Source organism: Mastigoproctus giganteus, chromosome 6 (assembly GCF_048544385.1).
Source record: "Mastigoproctus giganteus isolate SK-2022 chromosome 6, ASM4854438v1, whole genome shotgun sequence".
Taxonomy (NCBI): domain Eukaryota; kingdom Metazoa; phylum Arthropoda; class Arachnida; order Uropygi; family Thelyphonidae; genus Mastigoproctus; species Mastigoproctus giganteus.
Window position 1 is genome coordinate 22,632,739 of NC_143580.1, and position 23,664 is coordinate 22,656,402.

Below are 23,664 nucleotides of genomic sequence, written 5' to 3' on the forward strand. Positions count from 1 at the left end.
TCTCTGTAAGTTGCAAAGTAACCCGATCAGCTATGAATATTCTCCGTAATCCCTTAAACTTACCATAACTTCTGTTTTCAAGGCGTGCATGCAGCGAAGATTTGGAAAGTGCGTTGAAATATTCCATCTATCTATTTATCGGGCAAAAGCGCGTGGCACAGTCTGAAAACGGAGTGTACCATTACTTTGACTACCAATATGGAAAATATTGCTAAGAAATATTCTGAAACGAGACGTGAACTTACATAAAACTGACTTTGGAAAGTAAGGATGTGTTTTGTAGCTCAGTAAAAAAAAAAATAATAAAAAAATAAAATACAGAAGATACTAGATGCTGTGGAATGCTTTTAGAATGAGGTTTAAAAAAGAATTCCAAATTAGCAGGCCCACTTATACAGAAAAGTGCAATTGCTTTAAATAAGGATCTACAAAGGGAAATGTATTTATTTGGTATAGTTTTTATTGACTGTGGATAATTGCGGGTAGTTGAGGACAGTTACTGAGTATCCCGATTATCCGAAGTCTCGATTATCCGAAATACCCATCAAACCTTTGTACTCAGTATAATCGAGAGTTGGGTATGCTGCATCTAGATTGGTTTAATGGAGCTACGCACTTTCGAAATAACCTGATATGGATATTGTTCGGAGAAGTTAAACGTATGGATGGTAAACTGTTAAAAAACAAGCCAATCAAGCCAGCTATTAAACTTGCGTAGTCATCACACGTTGAGCTGAACGTTTCTGAATTGTGATGACGTCACCCGAGTCAACGTGACGTCATTGCACGTGTCTTGGTTCAGGAAATGCGCTAAATGCTATTAACGGTATAATTTAACGGGTACCTTGCGACTAATGGAATTATTAGGCCGCACAGCGAAATGTGTTAGTTACACTCCGTAACTGGAACACCACTTGAGTTCTTCTTTGCGGTAACCGTGTTTCTGTCCTTTCCGTTGGCCCCATCCATCTCTTCCTCTCCTTGTAGTGTCGCCACCGTACCCACAATCCTTTGTCATTAGAAGGTCATCGCGGAAGCTTGCCGGTACTGTAGCTGCCTCCGCTGCTCGAGTAATGACACGGGGAAAAGCGGGCTGATAAACAGGAGCGCAGCTAGGATTTCAATAGCGGCAGCTTTCATCACGAAATTAAGACAAAACAGCTATCGGATTGCGAGTAGATCGACACAGTTTCTCAAGTGAAATACGAAACCTTAATATCCACACAACAGAAGTGGCTACGATTGTTTAGTGTTGTTTTGAATGCCAAGTGCCAACACTCCCTGCCAGTATGCATTTCGGCAGGTAAGTTGTTGCTCTACAGATGGTTAGCGTGCATGCCTGTGACATTTGTGTCGCGAACAAAGGGTAAAGGTATCAATTGTTCACATTACGCGAAGAAAAGGTATAAAAACATCCGATATTGACACCGTGTAAAGACAGTTAAGGTAGTCGTGGAGAGGGAATGATTAAGATACCTATTGTTGACCTTATGGGGGACTGAACCTAATGCTCACATTAAAGAGTGATAAATGTCTCTGACTGCGCGAAATAGGTTAAGGTATTTATTTTCTACATTATAGGTGGTTTTTTTTTTTTTTTTGTTTGTTTGTTTGTTTTTAAGCTGGGGCAAATAGGGCCATGAGGTGTCAGTATACAAGTAATATGACTGTAAGTCAGGAGTATGTATAGTCGGGTTGTCTGTTTTACCAGATGAAAAACCCGAGTTTCTTGGGTTTTTCATCTGGGAGAAAAAAACTAAGTGCCAAAGCCTGGTTAATTCCGCTACGGTGTGGGAAGAGCCCACAAAACTTTCAGACGGAATTCTAATTCTAATCCAGGACTTTTCTCTCATCGTGTGGAAAGAATAATCATAACCCTGTTCTTTTCGGGCGGAAATAGCAGTGTTTATGGTTGTTTCTGAGAGACTGTCTGCGCTATCAACTACTAAGATCATATTATGCTGCTTTATATATTATGTTACCATTTTGATGTTATTTTGTGTGTATGTGTGCGCGCGCGCCAAAACACCTAAACTTATGAAGCGTCACTGTATTGTTTCTGTATGATTCGTTCGTTTTTTTTTTTTGTTTTTTTTTTTTTTTTTTCAGTATGGAAGACCAGTGATCGTAGCTATTGTGTTAAAATGGTTATTATCTGTGATTTCCTTTGTTTGTATTATGTTTGTTCAACTGCATGTCAAAAGCAGTAGCTTTGGACATGCAGTTGAACAAATAGCCTAATATAATAATAAAAATAGTCGATCCTTAGATCGGCTATTTTTATTATTATATTAGGGTCTCCCGTCAATGATTACATATACCCGTTTATTGTATTATGTCTGTAAATTGCATGTGTTCTCTGGTCGATTTGCCTGTTTTGCTGGACGAAAAACCCCCAGTTTCTGGAGGAAAAATTTTGCTATCGATACCTGAGACTGACTCACTCAGCCACGGAGTGAAAAAAGCCCATTAAAGGTCCTCGTGTCATGGACGGGATTCAAACCCGAGCCTTTTGCACCGGGTGTGGGGAGAATAGTGACGATAACACCCGTGCAGACTTAGATCGGCTAGCAGCCACGACTGAAGAAGCCTTTAGGAATGCTTCTAGTGTTCAACTGGGCTCGAATTTGGACTTGCCCAAAATAGTAACAAGTGGCAATCCTACTATACCTTCATGGAAGACAACATTACCCATAAATGTTTAATGTATCTATTGTTGGTATTCAAGAGAAAACTGTTAAGTTTAGATGTTTTTCTTGTAGGCGTATCAGCAACTAGAATGCGCAGTATATAGCCCTCATGGGTAGTATTATATTGGATGCAGAGGACTTAATCGCCGTCCTCCCCACGCCGAGTGGAAAAGACTTGGGTTCGAGTCCTGTCGATGACGTAAGGAATTTTAATGGTTTTTTCACAACGTGGCTGAGTTAGTCGGTCTCAGGAGAGGGAAGCATGGTTTTTTTCTCCCGGATACTCGGGTTTTTGGTCCAGCAAACAGAAAATCGACCCCAGAACACACACAATTTACATATTATACACGGAACAATATGGCCTTAGTCGCTGATTCACCTAAAATCCCGCTACAACAACAACGGCGCCGTATATAATATGTAAATTGCGTGCATGTTCTGTTGTCGGTTTGCTGGACTAAAAACCCGAGTTTCCAGGAGGGGAAAAAACCATATTATCCTCGGCTGAGACCGACTAACTCAATCACGTTGTGAAAAATGTCCATAAAAATTCCTCGCTTCATTAACGGGATTCTAACTTAGGTCTTTTCCACCCGGCGTAGGAATGAAGGTGATTATAGCAACTGTGTTACCCACGAGGTCAAGTTTTGATATTGAGAGAAATGTTTAACATATGCTAACATTAAATATATCCACAATGAATCTCACTGTTCCGTGTTTCCATAATGAAATTACAATGAACAGTTATGCAAACGATGTTTCTAAAAGTTCATTTTAGAAAGTGAAGGTCTGAAAGCTTGCAACTTGAACTTACGGGTATCTTTTGCTGACATTAAAGAAAGGTAACGAAAAGTAGTACCTACTGTTTACATCATGGGTTAATACCTCTTGTCCGGCAAGGCTATTTATCTATTGTTTACATTATGGTTGGTTTTTATTTATGTAGTTATTTATTATTTTTTATGATTATGGTTCAGTGAACTCAAGTACATGAGACGGAAGCCCCTTGTGTCTATAAATTGTGTTTCTAAGTCCACTGTCTATTTGCGGAATGAAAAACTTGGGATTTTCCATAGATCCACACCCACACACCAGAGTCCAACTACTGCATCCATCCTTAAAAGCCTCTACTAAGTTCCTTGTGTTCACCGACGTAATTCGAACTTGGACCTTCCAAAAGGATGACTAGTAATACAAACCCTACCAACCGCGGAGGCCCAACGGAATTAAAATTAGGAACTTTTTCTAATATTCTGATAGGGCATAGTAGAAATACACGGCCATATTAAGTGGTGCGCACTGCTTGTAGTCCTGCATACGACTGGGAGTATCGCGTGTTTTTTGTTTGTTTCGTACTTTTAAACTTTAAACTTTACTGACATATCACTATATCCTCTTGGCACATCTTGAGATTACGTAAAAAGTGTTTGAAAAAAGGTTGGTCCATAAATTTTTTCCTATAGTGTCCGTATAAATCATTTTCAGAGGTTAGCAACCCTACCCCATTGAAGTAAGGAAGGATTTAGGCAGAGGACTTAACGCAAGCAATCCGCTTCGATAAATAACCCCCTAACGAGATTTTATACCTCATTTCTCTTTTCGTTGACATCACTGTTTTTGGCTTTCGTAACACAACATGCTTTGGGCATAGCGTCAAGGCAACTACGTACGTCATGAGAACGCTGGTGTCGACGCACTTGGGATTTAAGTTCAGCACGTGAGCATGATGCGATCGGTTTATCGAAAAAAAAAAAACGCTGCACACTGTGCACAATAGGGTATGTATAAAAGGGGAGTCCAATAAAATCTGAGCAGGTCAACGAGATTAATCGTTGCAGGGAGTCTGGAAGATAAAGGCTTTTCAGTTAGGTCATGTGATCGTTTTAAAGCCTATTACGTGGTACAGTACCGTAATTGCCCCTTATGGCTTCTACCAAATTCAATTTATCGAAGTGGATCTTTGGTCGCATTTTTCACTGTTTCTATCCTTACTGTATTTCTGTGGAGTTCGCTGTTACCATGGTAACAACACGAGAAACAGTGTTGATCTGTCTTTCTGTTTGTTCGTATATGTGCTTGTCTGTCTTTGTATCTGCGTATTTGAAGACTTATCGCTACTTTGCAGCTACCACTGAAACACTAGAATTTTCAGCAATATGTTAAAAATAATAATAAAATCCATTTTCCATTGAAATATCATCACCACAAGCTGGAAGCCAATGCGATTCAATCTAGTGGACAGCAAAATAATTAAGATCGTTGTACTTCTACTCCTAAAGGCGCGGGTTCGAATTCAGTCAAGATGGAAAGAATTTTTATGGACTTTTTTCGCATCGTGGCTGAGTTAGTTGGTTTCATAGTTTCTCCTAGTAAACTTCGGTTTTTCATCCAGAGAAGCAGGTAAACTGATCATAGAATATAAGCAATTTATAGACACAAAACAAGCACCTCACAGTTGCTTTGATACAAAAAACACACAGATGGTCAGAAGAATCTTATAATAAATAGATATGAAAATAACAAAACATATATATACAAAAAAAAAAAAAAGCTTGATTAAGCAGCCCAGTGACACAGCGATCTCTGCAATTTAGAGAGTTCACATTAGCATTATGATAATACTTATCAATCGACCACAGATCCGGGTCGATGTTAAAGGAGTTGAGCGCGTCTAGCGTCACATTTTAGAAATGTCTATTGAAACCTATTGAAATGATTATTGAAATTTTTGTAACCCAGGGAGTTTTGAGCACAGGGAAAGGAGGCTGCTCAAATATTTTCGTGGCAAGCTCTAATCCCACCGTGTTTCAAACGTTTACTGGCCGAGTAAAGAGGTAGAAAAAGCTTTGACTTTCAGCACTAACGTTAGACATTTGGCATATTTTTGCACTTACAAAACTGAAGCAGGGCCTTATAGGTGTACAGCTGGTGAGATCTCCCTTTCATTTGCTTCATTATTTGAATTCCAGGTCCCATAGTTTCTTGAAATTGCTTGGATGAGACAAATGAAATCTCCACAACATAAACCGATGAGCAAAAACATTACGACCACCTACATAATATGATGGTTGGTCCTCCACGTGCAGCTAAAACGGCTCGTACCCGGCGAGGCATGGACGCTACAAGATTTCTAAATGTGTCTTATGATATCTGGTATCAACACGTAACCAGCAGATCCTTTAACTCCTGTAAGGTCCGTGGTTGAGATGCCGCAGATCGGAGTTGTGTTTCAACACAAACCACAGATGCAGATGCTCGATGGGATGACGTCTGGGGAATTTGGAGGCCAGGGCAATATCTGGAAGTCTTCCTCATGTTCCGCGAACCAGTCTCGAATAATCCGAGCGGTGTGGCATGGCGCATTATCCCGCTGAAAGATGGCACCGCCAGAGGGGAAGACCGTTGCCGTGAAAGGGTGTACCTGGTCAGCAATGATGTTTAGGTATAGTGTATTTAGGGTCTAACGGCATCAGGGGTTCCCCCCATCTCCGCGAGGCATGGGCACTACAAAGTGTGATACAGAACACTGTAGAGGCCAGAGGTTTAAAAGTGTATGGATATTGTGGTGTTTAATGTTTTGTACCGTTGTTCATCTGGTCTTTTAGTCGTTGGGTCCCAAATGGGACCCACCGTTGCCCACACTATACCTCGTGGAGGCAGACCAGATACACCTATATTTTATAGATTTACTATTTACTCTGGCAGGTCCTGCCACCTAATTTCCTGAGATTACAGTGGCTAGGACCTATAAAAAGGGGGGGGGATGATGCTAGAAATTGGGATAGGCCGAAAGAGATATGTTATACGGGGTAGAGTTAATTTTTTTTTTTTTTAGTGTGGGACTTGTATAGTTTTGACAAGGGTTAAACGCTAGTCGTGAGATAGCTAGAGAGGCAAGGGAGACTGAAGACTGGGGGGTTGAGAGACAGAAATATGGGGTCAATAGGGAAGGTAACGTGTTTTTGTAAAGGGCGGCTTCTTGAACGTTAGTTCATCTCCGCCTCGTACCTCTGTGAAGAACAGTATCACTACAAATGGGCCAGATATGTGTGTGACGGAGGTTTGTGTGTGTTCTGTTCTGGCCACTTGGCTACCCAGAAGCATAAGTCACCTGGACTGTTGATTCTGAGTACTCGTCCACACCACAGGAAGGTGGGCCAGTCCCAATAGTTCTCGTGATGTCTCAATTCGAGACTCTGACCCACCTGATGTTGCCAAAAGGTGGGCCAGATTCCTCTGGGGGCCCACTTCAGAGAGGAAAAAAAAGGGTGGGGGGGAGAGGGGTTCCCGCGGCGTATTAAAAAAATAAAAAAAGAGAGATTCCCGTGGCGTATTGAAAAAAAAAAAAAAAGAAGAGAGAGAGAAAAAGAGAAATTCTCCCCGCTTTTTTAATACGCAACGATAGGGGGTGGCAGAAGGGATAACCATCCCCCCCTGCCAAGGGAAGATGGAAAGTGAACCGAATGAGGGTACCCGGTTCAGATCGCCAAATTCGGCAGCAAACTGCAGAATGCCTTTGTCGGGTCTTCCGATGCCATTCCTGGGACATGTTGTCCCGTCCGTGTGAGTGGTAAAGTCCCCATAATGGCTCCAGTTTAAGCCAGTGGTCAGATCCAGGTTAAGTTAACGATTTGTTGTTCTTCATATTGTAGCTGTAGGTTTTTGTTTGATTGAGACATCTAAGGATCTTTATTCTGGATGACGAGTGGTTGGTTTGTAGGAAAATTCCTGCTAAGGTTGTGGGTATGTCCTTCTAGTAAAAAGATCCAGCGCAAACTGCGTTAAGGCTTTATAATTGTCCTCGCTCTCCAAGGGATATTGTTCTGGGTTTATTGGCGAGAAAAGTATTCTGGTTATTAAGAGGCAGCGGAGGTCTTCGTATAGTTGGCAGTGGTGCATGAGGTGCTCCCACGTCTCTGGCTGTCCGCAGTGAAAGAGGGGGGGGTGTCACTCAATCCGAAACTGGAGAGTTTTGCTCTTATTGCTCCATGTCCCGTGAGCAGGTAAGATGTTAGCAGTCCTGGTAAAAATCATTTGGGCTTTTGGGAAACACTAGTTAATTATCCGGTATGAATCTTCGTGTGACTTCCCCTTTTGTCGAAGTCGTCCAGCGGGTTTGCCAGGCCTGCTGTAGGTGGGTGAGAAGGCGTTTTTTCTCAAGTTTACGATCGTTCGCCGGATCAGTTGTGCAGTCCAGGCAGGTAATTACTCTGCCTTTGGATAGTTGATTAAGCAACCCACAGCGGACGATCTCCAGGCCCAGGGGGAGAGCGCCCAAGAGGACCTGGAGGGCATGGGTGCTTACAGTACAGTAGGCTCTTGAGATTGTCAGTAGGAATGAACATTGAATGGTCTCTAGCTTCCTTTTGTTTACTGCTGTTACCGCCTTGTGGAACCAGACTCTTGATACGTATGTTATTGCTGATAAGAAGACTGCCTTATAGAAGAGGGCTAGGGTCCTCTTCTTAAGCCTCCAGTCGCGGGGAGTGACTCTAGCTATTAGTGCGGAGTACTTTTTGATTTTGCTTCGGAGGTAAGTAAGATGGGGTGTGAATGACAGATTTTTATCCAGCAGAATACCAAGAGATTTAAGCTCGGTGGAAAGCTTAATTGTTTCCTGAATCTTTATCTGGGGAGGAATTCTGACATTGAGAGACCCTTTAAGTAGGATGGAGCAGGTTTTTGTTGGGGATATCTTTAAGTGGTTCTGGGTGGCCCAGTCTTGTAGAATATTTATAGCACGGTTTGCAGAGATTTCTAGTTGAGTTCTTGAGGCTGCCGCCAGCATCAGGTCATCCGCATAGCCTGTGACCTCACATCACCAAGGTCGAGGTTTAGAAAGCTGTCGAGCACCACGTTCCAGATAAGTGGGCCAAGTACTGAGCCTTGGGGGGGGATCCTCTCTAGACTGGTCGTGTGACTGAGCAGTACGGAGCACTGGCGGTTACTGTTCTGTTTGCGAGATAAGTTTTTATACAATTGTACAAATTAACTGGTAGTTTGGACTTCCGGAGTCTGCCGAGGACGCTTAGCCACCAGAGGGAGTCAAACGTCCCGGCAAAATCGACTGAAATGACAAGGAAGTATTTATGACTGGTAGTGGTAGCTGCTTTTACGATATTCTCTAAGGCGTCCGCCGTGGAACATCTCCTCCTAAAGCCGTATTGGTTTTAAGAGTGAAGGCCAGCCTTGTAGTAATGAATTCCTATTCTATTGCTTAGAAGATGTTCTAGGAGTTTAGTATGGATAGCAGTGCGTTGGGCCGGTACATAAGCCTTAATTTTGCAGGGAAATGGCCTGCTTCAAGGCAATGATTGAATAGGTTTAAGATCTCACTTGGGATGGTTTCAACAGCCTTCTTTACAATCTGGGGCTCCAGCATATCTTCTCCTGGAGATTTCTTGTTTTTTATTTTTGCTGCAGCAACGTCCAGTTCTTCCTTGGTGAAGTGGTCTTCCACTTGGGCCATGGTGCATGTGCTGTTTTCCTCACATAGTAGTATTTGCTCTGGGGTGTTTGGTGGCGTGTGTTGAAGGAATATGGCGTCAAGGATGTTATTTATAGATTCGGACCATGTCTTTGTATACGTGCCTTGTGGCGTCTTGGTGGCTAGGATGACGTCTCCCTGGGGAGTTTGTTTGTGATCACTCTGTAGACCACTCCCCATGGAGCAGAATTTCCAACTGTAGAGACTAGGTGCTCCCAGGAGCGCTTCTTCCTTTGTTTAATCAGGGCTGTGTATTAATTTATTGCTGTTCAGTACTGCTGCTTGAGATACTCTACTTCTGCTTCCGGCCATGTCCGTCTTGCGCGCTGAAAATTTTTCCGTCGGGTGTAAACCTCCCGTGACGTTTAGGTAAAGTGTAAAGTGTATCTAGGGTCAAACGGCACCAGGGGTTCCCCCCATCTCCGCGTAGTTTACTTTGTGTGGTGATACAGTTCACTGTAAAGGCCAGAGATTTAAAAGTGTATGGATCTTGAAATGTGTGGTGTCATGTACCGTTGTTCTTCTGGCCATTTAGCCGCCAGGCCCCTGCTGAGGCCCGACGTCGCCCCACTTTCGCCCCGTGGAGGCAGACCAGGTACCTAGTAATTTGCATTTACTCTGGCAGGTCCTTGGCACATGGATGACTGGACCCAGGGTATCCCAGCAGAACATCACTCAAAACATGACACCGCCGCCACCGGCTTGTTTCGTCTCACGGTGCATCCAGGTGCTATCACTTCCCCAGGTAAACAACGCACACGTACCCGGCCATCCACATGGTGCAACAGGAAACGTGATTCATCGGACCAGACGACCTTCTTCGTCACCCAAGGTCCACCTTCGATGCTCGCGTGCCCATTGTAAGCGCTGTCGCCGGTCAACCGTGGTTAGCATGGGCACACAGAACGGCCTGCAGCTACACAGCCCCATTTTCAGCAGGGTTTGATATATTGTGTTTTGTGACACATTACTCCAGTCACCAAAATTCCAATTACCGGCTAATTGCGCCACAATCGCCCTTCTGTTGCCACGTACCATCCGGGAGAGCCTTCGCTCACCTCGAGCATCGATGAGCCGTGGTCGTCCAACGCATCGCCGGCGGTTCAGAGGTTCCTCCTCCTCGGCCCACTTTTGGTAGGTACTAACCACAGCTGACCATGAGCATCCCACCAGCCGTACCGTTTCGGATATGCTCTGACCCAATCGTCTAGTCATTACAATTTAGCCTTTGTCAAACTCGCTTAAGTCCGCTACCTTTCCCATCTGAAGAACAAGAGTAACACTGATTAACGGAGCTCGGTATCGGGTGTTTTTATACCGTGTCCCGACCCGCGCACGCGCCGTAGTTCACCTGCAGTTGCTTCGATTTGCATAACAGCTCACTGATCATAATGTTTTGGCTCATCGGTGTATTACACATTGCTAGAGTAATCTGCAAGGTATTTCATGATGATCTCGTTATTATGAGTTTTTTGAAGTTCAGCTTTGTGTCGAGGGTTATCATTATCAATTTGATATTATTCGTGGAATTGATACTTTTCCTAATAAAGTGGGATGTAGTGGAGTATCATCATGTCACGTCCCAATCAGGTGAAGATATCATATCATATCGCACATACTAGGAACACTGCAATTTGATCAACTGTCTGTAAGAATAACAAATTCGCCTTTTGGGATTTCTATTTTAACCGATTTTACCGATTTTATTTATATTGGCCGTAATGTCAGGTGATCTCTTACATTAGGGGTCGAAGGCCAGCACCGCGGCTGGCTCGCAAGTCTTGCTGTAAGCTCCACATAGTCAAATAAAAGCCGTACGCTTTACTGTATTCGAATTTTGACCAGGGGGATTATTCTGCTTCCACTGAAGACTGAGAGTGAATTCGTAAGGCTTGTGCTACTGCGTTGAAATATCGCCTTGCACTCCAATAGTATTAAACCACAGGGTACTTGACTGATAAGCTAAATTGCCGCGCGTCTACTAATTTTCTTTTTGGTCTCTAAAAATTGTTATGGTTATCAACAGTTCATGCTCAAAATAATTTTAAAACTGATATCATGACATCATATAAAATGTAACATGTCAAAAAGGTGCATTTCAAGTAAGGCAAGAAGCGGTATGATTTGGAATGGGTAAAATGTAAATTTTAGGTCTAGAAATATAGTGCATTAAATAATAAGTTTGATTCATTAACTTTCAACTTTTACATTTAATTGGCGATTCAGGAGTTATTGGACATTGGAAAATGGGTTTGCTCGGGCCTAAGGGCAAATATGGCGTGTGCGATCATTGTAAATGCACTTTTTAAGGCATTTAAGGAAGGGAGAAGCAATGTTTTTCCTGAAATCATCAGCTAATTTTTTATTGGACTTAGCACTATTCGCTAGGTTAGCCAACTCGACAGCAAATATGTGTGTTGTTGTGGAGATGGGCAAGCCTTTTGCTAATAAAATAAGATGAAAATTTGAGACTTAATAGAGATACGGCGTCAGTTCTCAAGGTGGATTTGTTAGCTACTGCATTTATTTTTAGCTATTTTTCAGAAATCACAACCTTACAGAATGTCGAAGAAATATTAAATTCATTATTCTGTAGATTTTCATCGGACAAGGCATGTCTTTTCTGAAATGCAATGCAAATTTGTGCCAATTTTGTACATTGAGCACAATTAGTAAATCACACACTCTTACCAAGCGTAAGAGTTGTGATTAGTGTGTGACAAGCGTTCCTTCATTAAAAGGGTCAACACCTTCCAGAAATTCCTCCTTGTCTGAAAGAATTCAGCATACAGCATTTCTGAGAGAGACTTCTTTTGAGATGAATGAGCTTAACTAACAAAGCATAAATAATCCTTCAATAAAAGTCTTATGGTGAATTTTGTGCACCAAAATCAACTCCTGCTTTGCGTTGCCTCTTTCAATTTCTTATTCCACTAGCGAATGGAGATTTGTTCTCATCCAACCGGTTTCAAAGAAAGGACACCAATCTCTACCATCCAAGTTAAGAAGATACACCAATCTCTGCCACTCAGATTAAGAAGGGACACTAATCTCCACTAATCAGTTATTATACTATTGTCTTGACCACAACCTTTTTTAACGTAATGGAAAAATCCATTATTTCCGACTTTTACGCTGTAAAATAAATGAAAAATAAATATTTTTTATTGATGTTCCATAAAGAGAGAAGGGTTCCGCGTGAAGGTAGAGCAATACTTCGTCACGGCAGCAGTTTCCAAGGGCTTACTTTCGATTGGTTTCTAAAAATGGAAGGGTATACATAAAGGAAGAAAATAAGATAGTCCATAAATAAAATGCAAATCCAACATTGCTGGTTATGGTTGTTGTTGTTATAGTAGGGTTTAGGAGCATAAGCGACTAAGGTCATATTGCTCCGTGTATACTGTACTCTCTGTAAATTGCGTGTGTTCTGAAGTCGATTTGCTGTTTACTGGGCAAAAAACCCTAGTTTCCGGGAGAAAAAACCGTGCTACCCTCGTCTGAGACCGACTAACTCAGTCACGTTGTTGAAAAGGTCCATAAAAGTTCCTCCCGTCATCGATGAAACTCGAACTCAGGGTTTTTCCCATGGACGGCGATCCTATCCACCGTACTACCTACGAGAGCTGCAACATTGGATTAATAAGATTAAAACAATGTCTTGAATGATGAAAAGTTTCTTAGCTGAAATCTATTCGGTCCAGATATTCACGGATAGCATCGCGGACATGATCGCTGTTATTCCGCACAGTGCAGAAATGGCTTGGGTTTGAATCCTATCAAGACGAAAAGAAAAAATTCCAGAGGCTTCATGACTTTTGTGTCTTTATGTTGTCTTGACTCTACACGAACATTGAAGCCATTCAAATGGCTGTGAAAGAACTGCATACCGGAAATTGTTTTACAAATATGCTTGCCCTCGCAGGTAGCACAAATGGTTATGATCGTCATTCTTCCAGACCTGGTGGAAAAAGCCTGAGTTCAAATTCTGTCAATGGCGTGAGAAATTTTCATGGGCTTTTGTTTTCACAACGTGGCTGAGTTAGTCGGTCTCAGGCAAGGTTTGCATGGTTTGAACGAAACCCCCCCCCTCCCGGAACTGACCTTTCGTTCAACCCGATCGCATAACACACGCAACTAGAGGCAAAATCATACTCACGCCTGATAGCCTTAGTTGCTTTGGCGCATAACACATACATACAAAGCTGCTTCAATGACCTTCAGCCAAGCTCGTAAGGAAAAATCTTCGCAAGAGATTTTCCTATCAAAGGCTATTTTATATAAACAAACTTTTGATGTACATGCTGCACAATTCTGTGTCTTTCATTTCAATGAATTCGTTCCCCCAGCATCTGACACAAACACACACATTTTCTTCTAAATTCTCTTCTTCCATCTTTAATCTTGTACGTAAGAAGTGAGACGAGTCTATTTCTCTTGCTTTTCTTTTACGAGAGAAAGAAAGCGGAGAAAGATCAAATAAAGAAAATTGAAGAAAGAGTCTCTCTCAGTTCTTGGCCTTCTCACGATTTCTAGTGCTTCATTTCCATCTTACAAAAAAGGGTTTTCTAATTTTTTTTTTATCTTTTAACTCAGTTATCCCTGGTGTAATCGTTCGAGAGGACAAGGAACAAAGATGTTACAGTTGCTATGGCAACCACTTTAAAGTGACTGATTTCACTGGATACTTCGTCGCTTGCACTACAAGATAGGTATGTCCGGGAAACAATTTTATCGTCCAATTCTAATATTCATAGCATCCTTACTTTGTAGTTATCCTTTCCTTTCCTTTTCATTGTCTATCTAACAAGTGCTTAAAGCTGCACCATGTTTAGAATCAAGAGACATCACACCTAGATTTTCATTCTGAAGAGGTAGAAATCTGCAGTGTGAAGATTCGCTTTCGTCTAGATTTTACAAACTTTTGTTTCTGAAAATTGCCTCAATTTATTTTTTTGTGTTATTTGAGCAGCTGGTAATAGGGTTACTTGGGTCGTTTCGGAATAATCAAAAAGGCAACTAAGGACACCTGGTGTCTGTTTATTGAGAGTATTCTCTGGTTCTATGAGAAACCTGTTTCCAGAAGAAAATCACATTCAAGGAATCGCACCCAAGCCCTCTTAAAAAAATTCTGAAAGTGAAAAGCATAAATTGGGAGATAAATTATCAGCTAGTGTATATAAGTAATGAAAATAACAATTTTATTCCCATAAAGCTTGGTTCACCAAAACCATAAAGAGCGAATTTCACTCTGATCACTATAATTTATTCATTCATACTGAACTAATGTGAGCATAAAAGGGATTTTGACTATTTTATTTTATTATTTCTTTCAGCTTTGTCGGAGTATAACTTCAGCTATATCTAAAATCAACCTTTGACCTTGGAAAACAAGTACTGATCATGCAGAAAGGTTCTATACGCAGAGAAAATGAAGTCTACACAGTTTTTCCCGTGGTTGGCAGTGGCCTCTGGTAGATTCTCATACATTAGCCATTGAACTTCGAAAGTAGAATGTTTGTAACATTTCTCTGAAAACTCTACGATGAATCCTAAAAAGTAATTTGCTAATGGCCGAAGCAAACTGTGTGATGGTATTGGCAAGCAGATAGCGTTTCTCGAGGACAAATTCATCCTCTCCTAATGGTTCTCTAATTGAAAGATCAAGTATGACCCCAGGGTTGCAGCAGGACACCATGGATAAAGCTGACCACGATGAAAACCCTAAGGAAATTGTGTTTAGGAAGGTAAGTAGCAGTTAGTCGATAAACGATAATTGATCTTTTGTCTTTTTTAGTGATTATTTTTTAAAAATTTTAATGTATTTTCTCCTCCGATTAGGAGCATAGGAGGCTAGTTATTATCACTGAAGTATCACACAATACAAGAATTTTAGTTGAATTCCATGAGAGTCATTGCAACGTAAATTGTACTAGTAAAACGCTCAGGAATGCGAATTCTAATAGTGAGTAAAACATGTTCTTCGTTCCATTTTTTCATGAATGGAGCGAAGACTTAAAATTATTTTTAAATTGAAGAAAAATTTCAAATAATATCTTGATAAATACTTGTCGTATCGATCTTTACAGAACTGAATCTCCCTCGAGCTGAAACATTGATTTTATCGCATCGTATTATATGTTCTGCAATGCAATAACATAGCAGCCTGGGAGGAGGAGACTGAAATTAGTGAGAGGTAGAACTAGAGCCATGTACATTATACTGCCAAAAGTATTGGGCTTCTGGGATATGGATAGCTTATGTGATTTGTATTAAAAAAAAAAGAAATAACAGTTTCCGAGCTGCTGCTTTTTTGAATTTGAAGTATTGATTAAGCCATCAAATGCAGACATTGTAGGGATACAGGAGATATATGGTTTCACTATAAGCGATGATGAATTTGAATAAGGGAGTATAATGTATATAGGCAGGGCAGACAAAAGAGAAGGGGACGTTATGCTCTTAGTTAAGAAGCATATTAAAAGTATAATTGCGTGTTTCATCAATATCTCATTTCCCAACAGTTCTAAAGTATTCTAGGACAGTTGGTTAAATATCATCTATAGAGGCTAAAGAGTGAGCATCGGCAGAATGAAACACATAATACAGGTCATTGAAAAACAGAATGGTCATAAAGTAGCTTAACATTAAAATATGTATATGTTCCCACGAAACTATATTAAATCTAAAAACAGTGTAAGAAAACATAATAACCGTGTTTTACTAAGAAAATTTAAAGGAAATGGAAAATATCCATTAAGGAACCTCAATAAATGTTATTGAAATAAACTTGCACGCGTAAATTACTAAAAACGCTTCGTCAAAGGTAAACGTATGATTTGCATATAAAGAACAAGAATAAAGAAACGGAATTTGTAGTTAGCAAAGTAATGCTTTCTTTGGAATAACTAGTTTCTGCTGCCGATGTAATCATCAAAACTGTATCTCACAGTTGTCCTCAGAGTCCATAGAAGAATAAAGAAAAGTACAAGTCCTTGTTCGATTCAATCACTGAGAGCATTAACATCAAAGGTTTAACAAACTGGATGAGTTGTTAATAAACGATGAGCATGTTTTTTACTTGATACGCGTAGAAATCGTTGCCAAGATTCTTTTGTGCTACCCGCTAAGGCTTGGATCCACCCCCTCCCAACAACGACTTCTTGTTACAATGCATTTCAGTGATAATTTCAAAGTTATTAAATATCTCAAAGGAGTTGGATGGAAACATCCTTTCAATACACATAACGGAGGTTGCTTGCCAGAGGAAGGTTATTCACACTATTTTTACCTCCATGCCTGGGAGAGCAACAATATGAAGATGAATATATGTGTTGTTGATTCCATGGCATCGTAGAAGCAGAAAAAGGAACTAACATCAATCCCAAGGTGGGACTTTTATTATGTGTCGGGGATCGAAGACCAAATGATTGAAGCATAGCAAAATGAGCATAACGCACCTCAGGACGTTCTAAACAATAGCGTTGGATTATGACATCGGACAAGTTTCTGCTTTTTTACCAGGAAACCAAAAATACGCCACTGCCTTTCTGTGTGTAAAATAATATTGAAAGGTAAATACTTCATCCAACACCAGGCCAACGGATTCGAATTTGGATCATTTGATATATGTGTATATATATATATACACTCAGTGATCACTGAATTATGCCCACCCCAGCAGTAGTGAACTATGCCGCATAGCTCGCAGTATAAAAAGCCAACCAGCTTCGTACGCTAAAGCAATAGTAATTTGCATCTGGCTGCGCACGTCAAAGTGATAAAGTAGCAGATATGGGACGTAGTAATGATATCATGGATTTTCAAAAGGGCATGATTGCGGGAGCTCGTTGGATGCTTCCATATGGGAAACGGCACGTCTTGTCAATTGCTCACAGCCACTGTGATTAAAGTGTACAAAGAATGATGTCGAACAATTCAAACTACCTTCCGCCAACAGAAGTGTAAGAAATTAGGCAAGGTAGATTTTCGTGATTTACCCTTCGAAAATCTACCTTACGCAAGGTAGATTTTCGAAGGGTACAGCACGTTGTACGGGCTCAACGGCAGGTTATCGCAGGACAGTTGGCACTGCAATATAATATGGGGAATGCAAAAACAATATCCCAAATGTCGATGCGCTGCACTCAGACATATAGGGTTCCACTGACCCAAGAGACCCCCTCTCCTCACCGCTGATCATCATCGACGGTGTATGCTTTGGTGTCAACAAAGCGCTGGTGGGACACTGGAGGACTGGAAACGAGTGTGCTGGTCGGATGAGTCCAAACACGCCAATGGACACCTTCGTGTGTAGTACAAGCAAAACGAGTCCATGGACCCATCGTGCATGGTGCCCACTATCTAGGCAGGTGGTTGCTACATATGGGCATCATTTGCTGGCAAGAACTAGGGACCCCTGGTGAGTATGGACTAACGTTTCGCTGGTGAGGTCTACCAGCAGCTCTTAGGAGACCAATTTTTTCCCGGACAGAAACGGAATCTTCCAAGATGATAATGCCCCGTGTCATCTGGCCTGCACTGTGCACGAGTGGTTAGAGGAACAAAGTGAAGCTATCACCCATCTTGATTGCCGTTGAAGTTCGCCTGACCTCAATCCATTTGAACAAACACCTGTGGGATGTTTTGGAAGGGGTAAGCGAGACGTATGGACATACAAGCGTCATCTATTCGGACACTGTTGAAAGCCATGCAAGCAACAAGATGTTTGAAGCCGTCTTTACGGACGTCTTCAAACATCTAGTGGAGTCAATGCCTAGGAGAATAGCAGTATCCGTTCAAACGGTGGCCCAACACGGTATTAGGTAGGTGGTCATAATTCAGTGATCACTGTGTGTGTGTGTGTGTGTGTGTGTGTGTGTGTGTGTGTGTGTGTGTGTGTGTGTGTGTGTGTGTGTGTGCATATATATACGTATGTATCAACCACATTTACCCTTTCCCTTTTTGTTATAGGTAGTTGAGCTGATTTTGAATAATTTAGACCAATGGATTGCAGGTGTTTCTTAAGACATTCATTCCGGCTATTAAGGTGCAAAATCGCCCCGAGGGTAGGTTCACGCTCCTTTGAGATCTCAAAGAATTTAATATCTGCGTAGTCAAGAACTTTTCAGATTTGGCAAGAAAGGGTTCCAAGGCTACTTCTTTTGGCTCGCAAATCCATACTGTTAATTTTTTTTTAACTAATTGGATCATTGTTGTATGGATTTAGGAGCATCAGCGACTAAGGCAATATTGTTCCATATATACTGTCTGTAAATTGCGTGTGTTCGGTGGCCTATGTTCTGTTTACTAACTAAACCAAACTATTATATTTACGCCACCCGAATAATTAATTCATCTGCCGTGCTGTGTCTTATGTCTGTTAATTGCGTGTGTTCTATGGTCGATTTGTCTGTTTGCTGAACGAAAAACTCCAGTTTCTGGGGAAAAATCCTTGCTATTACGCCTGAGACGGACTAACTCAGCCACAGAGTGAAAAAAGCCCATTAAAGTTCCTCGCGTCATCGACGGGATTCGAACCCGGGACTTTTCCACCCGGTGTGGGGAGGACGGTGACGATAACACTGTGCTGCCCAGACGATCTTCTGTTTACTGGACAAAAAACCATGTTATCCTTCCTCGAGACCGACTAACTGTGAAAAAAAATCCATAAAAATTCCTCGCTCCGCTGACAGGATTCGAACTCAGGCCTTTTCCGCCCGGTGTGAGGAGGACGGAAGTTGTCGCTGTTGTTGTTGGGTTTTAGGAGCATCGGCGACTAAGGCCATGTTGCTCGTGTATATTTTCTGTAAATTGCGGGTGTTCTGAAGTCGATTTTCTGTTTGCTGGACAAAAAACAATGCTACCCTCAGCTGAGACCGACTAACTCAGCCACGTTGTGAAAAAGACCCATAAAAATTCTTCCTGTCATCGACGGGATTCGAACTCGGGTCTTCCTCCCCTCCCCTTTGGTGTGGAGAGCACAGCGATCCTAACAACTGTGTTTACTTATGAAGGCTTACTTAATCGTCTAACCTTTATATCACCCTCACTCTTCCATGTTTCTACTGCATTATTTTCTTCGTGTCATCAGGCAAGACATCCTCTGTACTCCACCGAGTACCGAGTACAATTTAATAGCAAATTAAGAGATAATTTTTTGATATAACTGGCTAAGAAATTGAAACAACGATATTCACGATATTGTATCCCTGATAGCATTCCCTCTATCTATTAAAATCAATTGCTAAGGAAAATTAAAATCAATTGCTAAGGAAAATTAAATTCAACTGGTATTCTCGAGCAATTATCTACTCTTCCCGCAAATTAACTGAAATTTTAGTAGAGGGGACAAACCTTGCTCGATCAAATTACCATCAGTTGAACCTGTTAAATTCTCAATTGTGAACATTCCCCAACAAATAACCAAACATAACCGAGTTTAATCAAACTCTTGCAAGAGCTGAGTGTAAATTATGCAAAATAACTGTATTGTGTGTATTGTTTGTGTCACGTTCCTCTGTAGTTTCAGTGGATCCTACCTTAAAATTGATTTAAAAAGGATGAACAAGTAACGTAGACTCCATTTTTACTGTTCTTCACAAGGAAGTACGTGATAATGAGCGCAACTAAATCTGCACAGGAAGAAAAGCCCACCATCCTGGAACATAGCGGAAGCGGTACACCAGAAACTACCGATCAGCTAGTAGAAATTACCGATGACGACAATCGACTCGAGTCCCTCAACCATTGTCCGTCAAATGATAACTAACCTGCACTCCCCTACAAGACCCAAGTAACTATCCGTAACGCTGAAAACAGACATACTTATGCATAAATTGTCACCTAGCAGACATCCTTCCAACAATCGTGACATAAATCCCTATTTTGAAGGATATCGATGACCCTGACAAAGCTATGAGTAGTTTGGCTAAATATAAGACATGCTCAGAGGGCTCCTCCCATCCACTCAAGGAACAGTCAAACCGAACCAAAACAAGACAACGTACTGCAAACCATATAAAATAATATGACACTCAAAGTCGAGAATCTTCAAATCAAGACTTGGCCATCCACCACGGTTGGCAACTCATGTAAATTCTTTGAGGAAGAAATATAGATCAAGGTGGTTGAAAACCTTTCAAAATAAGACATTCCTCTTATGCCTCCGTCATTTGTGATAAATGCAAAGAATCAGAAGTACTGGATACTAGCACCTGGCCACTAGGAACGCTAATAAATAAAAATATACGGAGAACGGACCTCATCGTCATCCTACCAAATGAAATCGACTACAATAAAGGGATAACAACCAACGACTGCCTCTTAGTAATTGTGTTTTGCACTTGAAGCTCAATGAACGAAACATATCGAGAAAATTTCTTTTCATATTACCATATGACAACTATAATGTTTTTGGTATTTCTGACTGAAAAAAACTGTGAAAACTCTTACATCACTGTTTTATTTATCGAAGAAAATTTGATGAAATTTTGTTTCACAACGAGTCGCCCTGCCTTTGCACTACTTTCAAACAAATCAAATCACATTGATGAAGGAGAAGCATTTGCGTGTCCCTCTTCAGACAGTAGGTAGGCTATTTACTCACCTCGTAAATCAGCGAGTCTCTACTCTGATCCGCAAGCTCGTAGCCTATCTACAGCAATTAGGTCTGATCACGTTCGTGATTTTGATACTTAAGTATTCCAGGATGACAACTGTCCGGTTCACAGGGCCTTTCCTATTTTAAAATGCACGAGGCTATGGAGCTCAACATATCCAAATCAGCCCAAATCAAGTTTTACAAAAAAAGAGAATCAAGAATGACATCGGAACAAAAAAATAACAGATTGCACAAGTGTATTTTCAACACTTCTTTGCTTTACAGAAGAGAAATTAAGATATAAGGTTAACCCGATTTCTCTGTGTTTAAAAGCATACCGGCTGACTCAAGAAGCAGGGATTTACACCACGAAAAATGGAACGCAGAAGTGATGTTAGTGAGTGACACCAGGGGTTCCCCATCTCCGCGTTGCTTTCAATGTTGGTGTACTAGTTCGCTGGGAAGGCCAGAGATTTAAAAGTGTGTGGATTTTGTAAGTGTAGTGTTATGTATAGTTGTTCATCTGGCCGTTTAGCCGCTGGACCCCTGCTAAGGCACAACGTTGCCAACACTTGGCCCCGTGGAGGCAGACCAGGTACCCAGTAGTTTGAAGTTTTTACTCTGGCAGCCCTAATTTCTTGAGATTTCAGTGGCTAGAGCCTTAAAAAAAAAAAAAAAAAACTCGGTAAGGGTGAGCCCTGGAATTAGAAAAGCCAAATGAAGTTTATGCAGTTTAATTTGGACGAAATTAAGTTTTTGCAGTTTGTGTGGGGTACAGGCTGGCGTATTAGCAGAGTAGGGGGGTAGACTGAAGGCTGGGGGAAAACGAAGTATGGCAACGATAAAGAAGGTGACCCCAGGATGTTCAGTGAAGCAAGCCAGCGTCCCACCAGGAGAAGAATAAGAATTGGCAGGGGAGCCCGGTACAGATCGCCATCAGGCACTGGCAATAGACAGCAAGTTGTCACTGTTGGTGAAGAGTTCAAGTTGGATATCTGGTCCGATTTGGCGTCATTCATGGGACAGAGGTCTTCAAGTGGGTCCCAGTCGCCAGTCGATTTCGATGACAGATACATTCCAATTCCAGATCTCTTAAGTTCTGGTAGGATTTTTTCCTCTGGAATAGGTCCTTTGCAAAGGTGGTGAAGGGCTGTGTATGCTTCAGCGGTGTCAAGCAGGTGGTGCTCCCTATTCATGGGGATGAGTGAATTCTCGTCATAAGAGAGTGCCTAAAGTCCTCGTAAATGTCACAGTGGTAGAGCAGATGCTCCCAGGTCTCTGGAGAGCCACAATGGCAGTTTGGGTCCTCCACAATCCTAAACTCAGCCAATTAGCTTTTAAATGACCCGTGCCTCGTGAAAAGGAAGGTGCCGTGGAGTCCAAGTGAGAGCCATGTGGGTAGCTCGGAGTAGATTCTTGAGATTTCGGGGATGAATTTCTTGGTGATGAATCCCTTTGTGGTTTGGTCCCATCTCAGTTGCCATGTCCTTTGAAGTGAAGGGTGAGTCGTGCTTTTTCCACTCTGAAGCTATTTGCAGGGTCGGTCGTGAAGTCAATGCAGGTAAGGGATCTGCCCTTGGAGAGATTATATAGTAATCCGCACTTGACTACCTATAGGTCCGGGGAAGTGCAACGGTCAGCACCTGCCAGGCATGTGTGCTGACCGTGCAGCAAGCGCTAGTGATGGAAAAGTAGGATGGTGCCCTGGATTGATTCTAATTTTCTTGTATTTACTGCGGTTGTCGCTTTGGGAACCAGGCTCCTGCCGCATAAGTGATGATCGGTACAAATACTGCTTTGTAGTAGAGGGTTAGTGTTCGCCGTTTCAAGCCCCACTCTCGCCGAGAAACTTTGTTAATCACGAAACTATATTTTCTTATTTTTTGGTGGAGATGAATCAGATGCGGGGTGAATAAATTTCTGATTAGAATTACTCCCAGGTAAATATTTCAACTTCGTGGATAGTTTTATGATCGTTTATTAGATTTTAATTTGGTAGGTCTAGTGACTTCCAGTACTTCCCTTCAGTAAAATCGAGTTGGTCTTGTCCGGTGAAATCTGCAGGTGGTGCTGTTCAGCCTAAAGTTGGAGAGTCATAAAGGGCTTCGTTCACTGCGTCCTCTAGTTGTCTATGGAAGTCGCCGCCAGGGTAAAAATCAGATCATCAGCATACGCCTGGGTGGAGATGTCCCGGAGATTGATGTGCAGAATTCGTCTAAAATAATGTTCCAAAAAAGGAGTCCCAGGACAGAGCCCTGGGGATACCCTCTGTGCACTTGTCTGGTCACTTGGCAGTATGGCGTTTTGACTGTTACTTTCCTTTGCGAAAGATAATCTTTAATGCAGCAAAACTAGTTACTGTATATGGTAATTTGGCTTCCCTGAGTCTGTCGATGACGCTTGGCGACCAAAGTGAGTCAAACGCCCCAGAAAAGTCAATGGAAATGACCAGGAAGTATTTTATATCTGTGTACCTTGCAGCAATGATGATAACTTCCAGGCCATCCACAGCTGAGCAGCCTTTCTTGAATCCGAACTGTTTTGGCAACTGTAGGTTCGTTTTGGAGTAGTGCTGACTGATTCTGAGGTGGAGAAGAGGCTCGAACAGTTTACTGAGCACAGATAGCAGGGCTATGGGCCGGTAGGAGTCTGGTTGTTCCTGAGGCTTGCTCGAGTTTTTTAGTATTAGTCGGATGCTAGCTGTCTTCCAGGACGGAAAGCGTCCTATTTTTAGGCAATGGTTGAAGAGACAGCATTCATTGGTTGGTTGGTTGTTAGGAGTTTTATGGTGCATCAACATCTAAGGCTGTTGTGTGCGAACATTCGGCAGGTCTAAAGAACATCCTGTTAATGTAGTAGCTGACTTTTCTAGCGTTTTAAAAAGC

General features: G+C 41.7%; 1 protein-coding gene across 2 annotated transcripts in view; it reads left to right on the top strand.

The window, feature by feature from the left end:
* The window catches only part of LOC150084082 (regulator of G protein signaling 7-like), a 175,461-nt gene that overhangs the window by 47,419 nt on the left and 104,378 nt on the right, over positions 1-23,664 (top strand). Inside the window, exons 1-2 of one of the 2 annotated variants that reach the window (XM_090375027.1) lie at positions 975-1,303; positions 14,514-14,924. In XM_090375027.1, the coding sequence (XP_090231153.1) occupies positions 14,847-14,924 (78 nt within the window). In that variant the 5' untranslated portion in view covers positions 975-1,303; positions 14,514-14,846. Of the gene's footprint in view, positions 1-974; positions 1,304-14,513; positions 14,925-23,664 lie in introns of those variants that run through there. The other variant, XM_090375026.1, reaches the window with a different exon arrangement.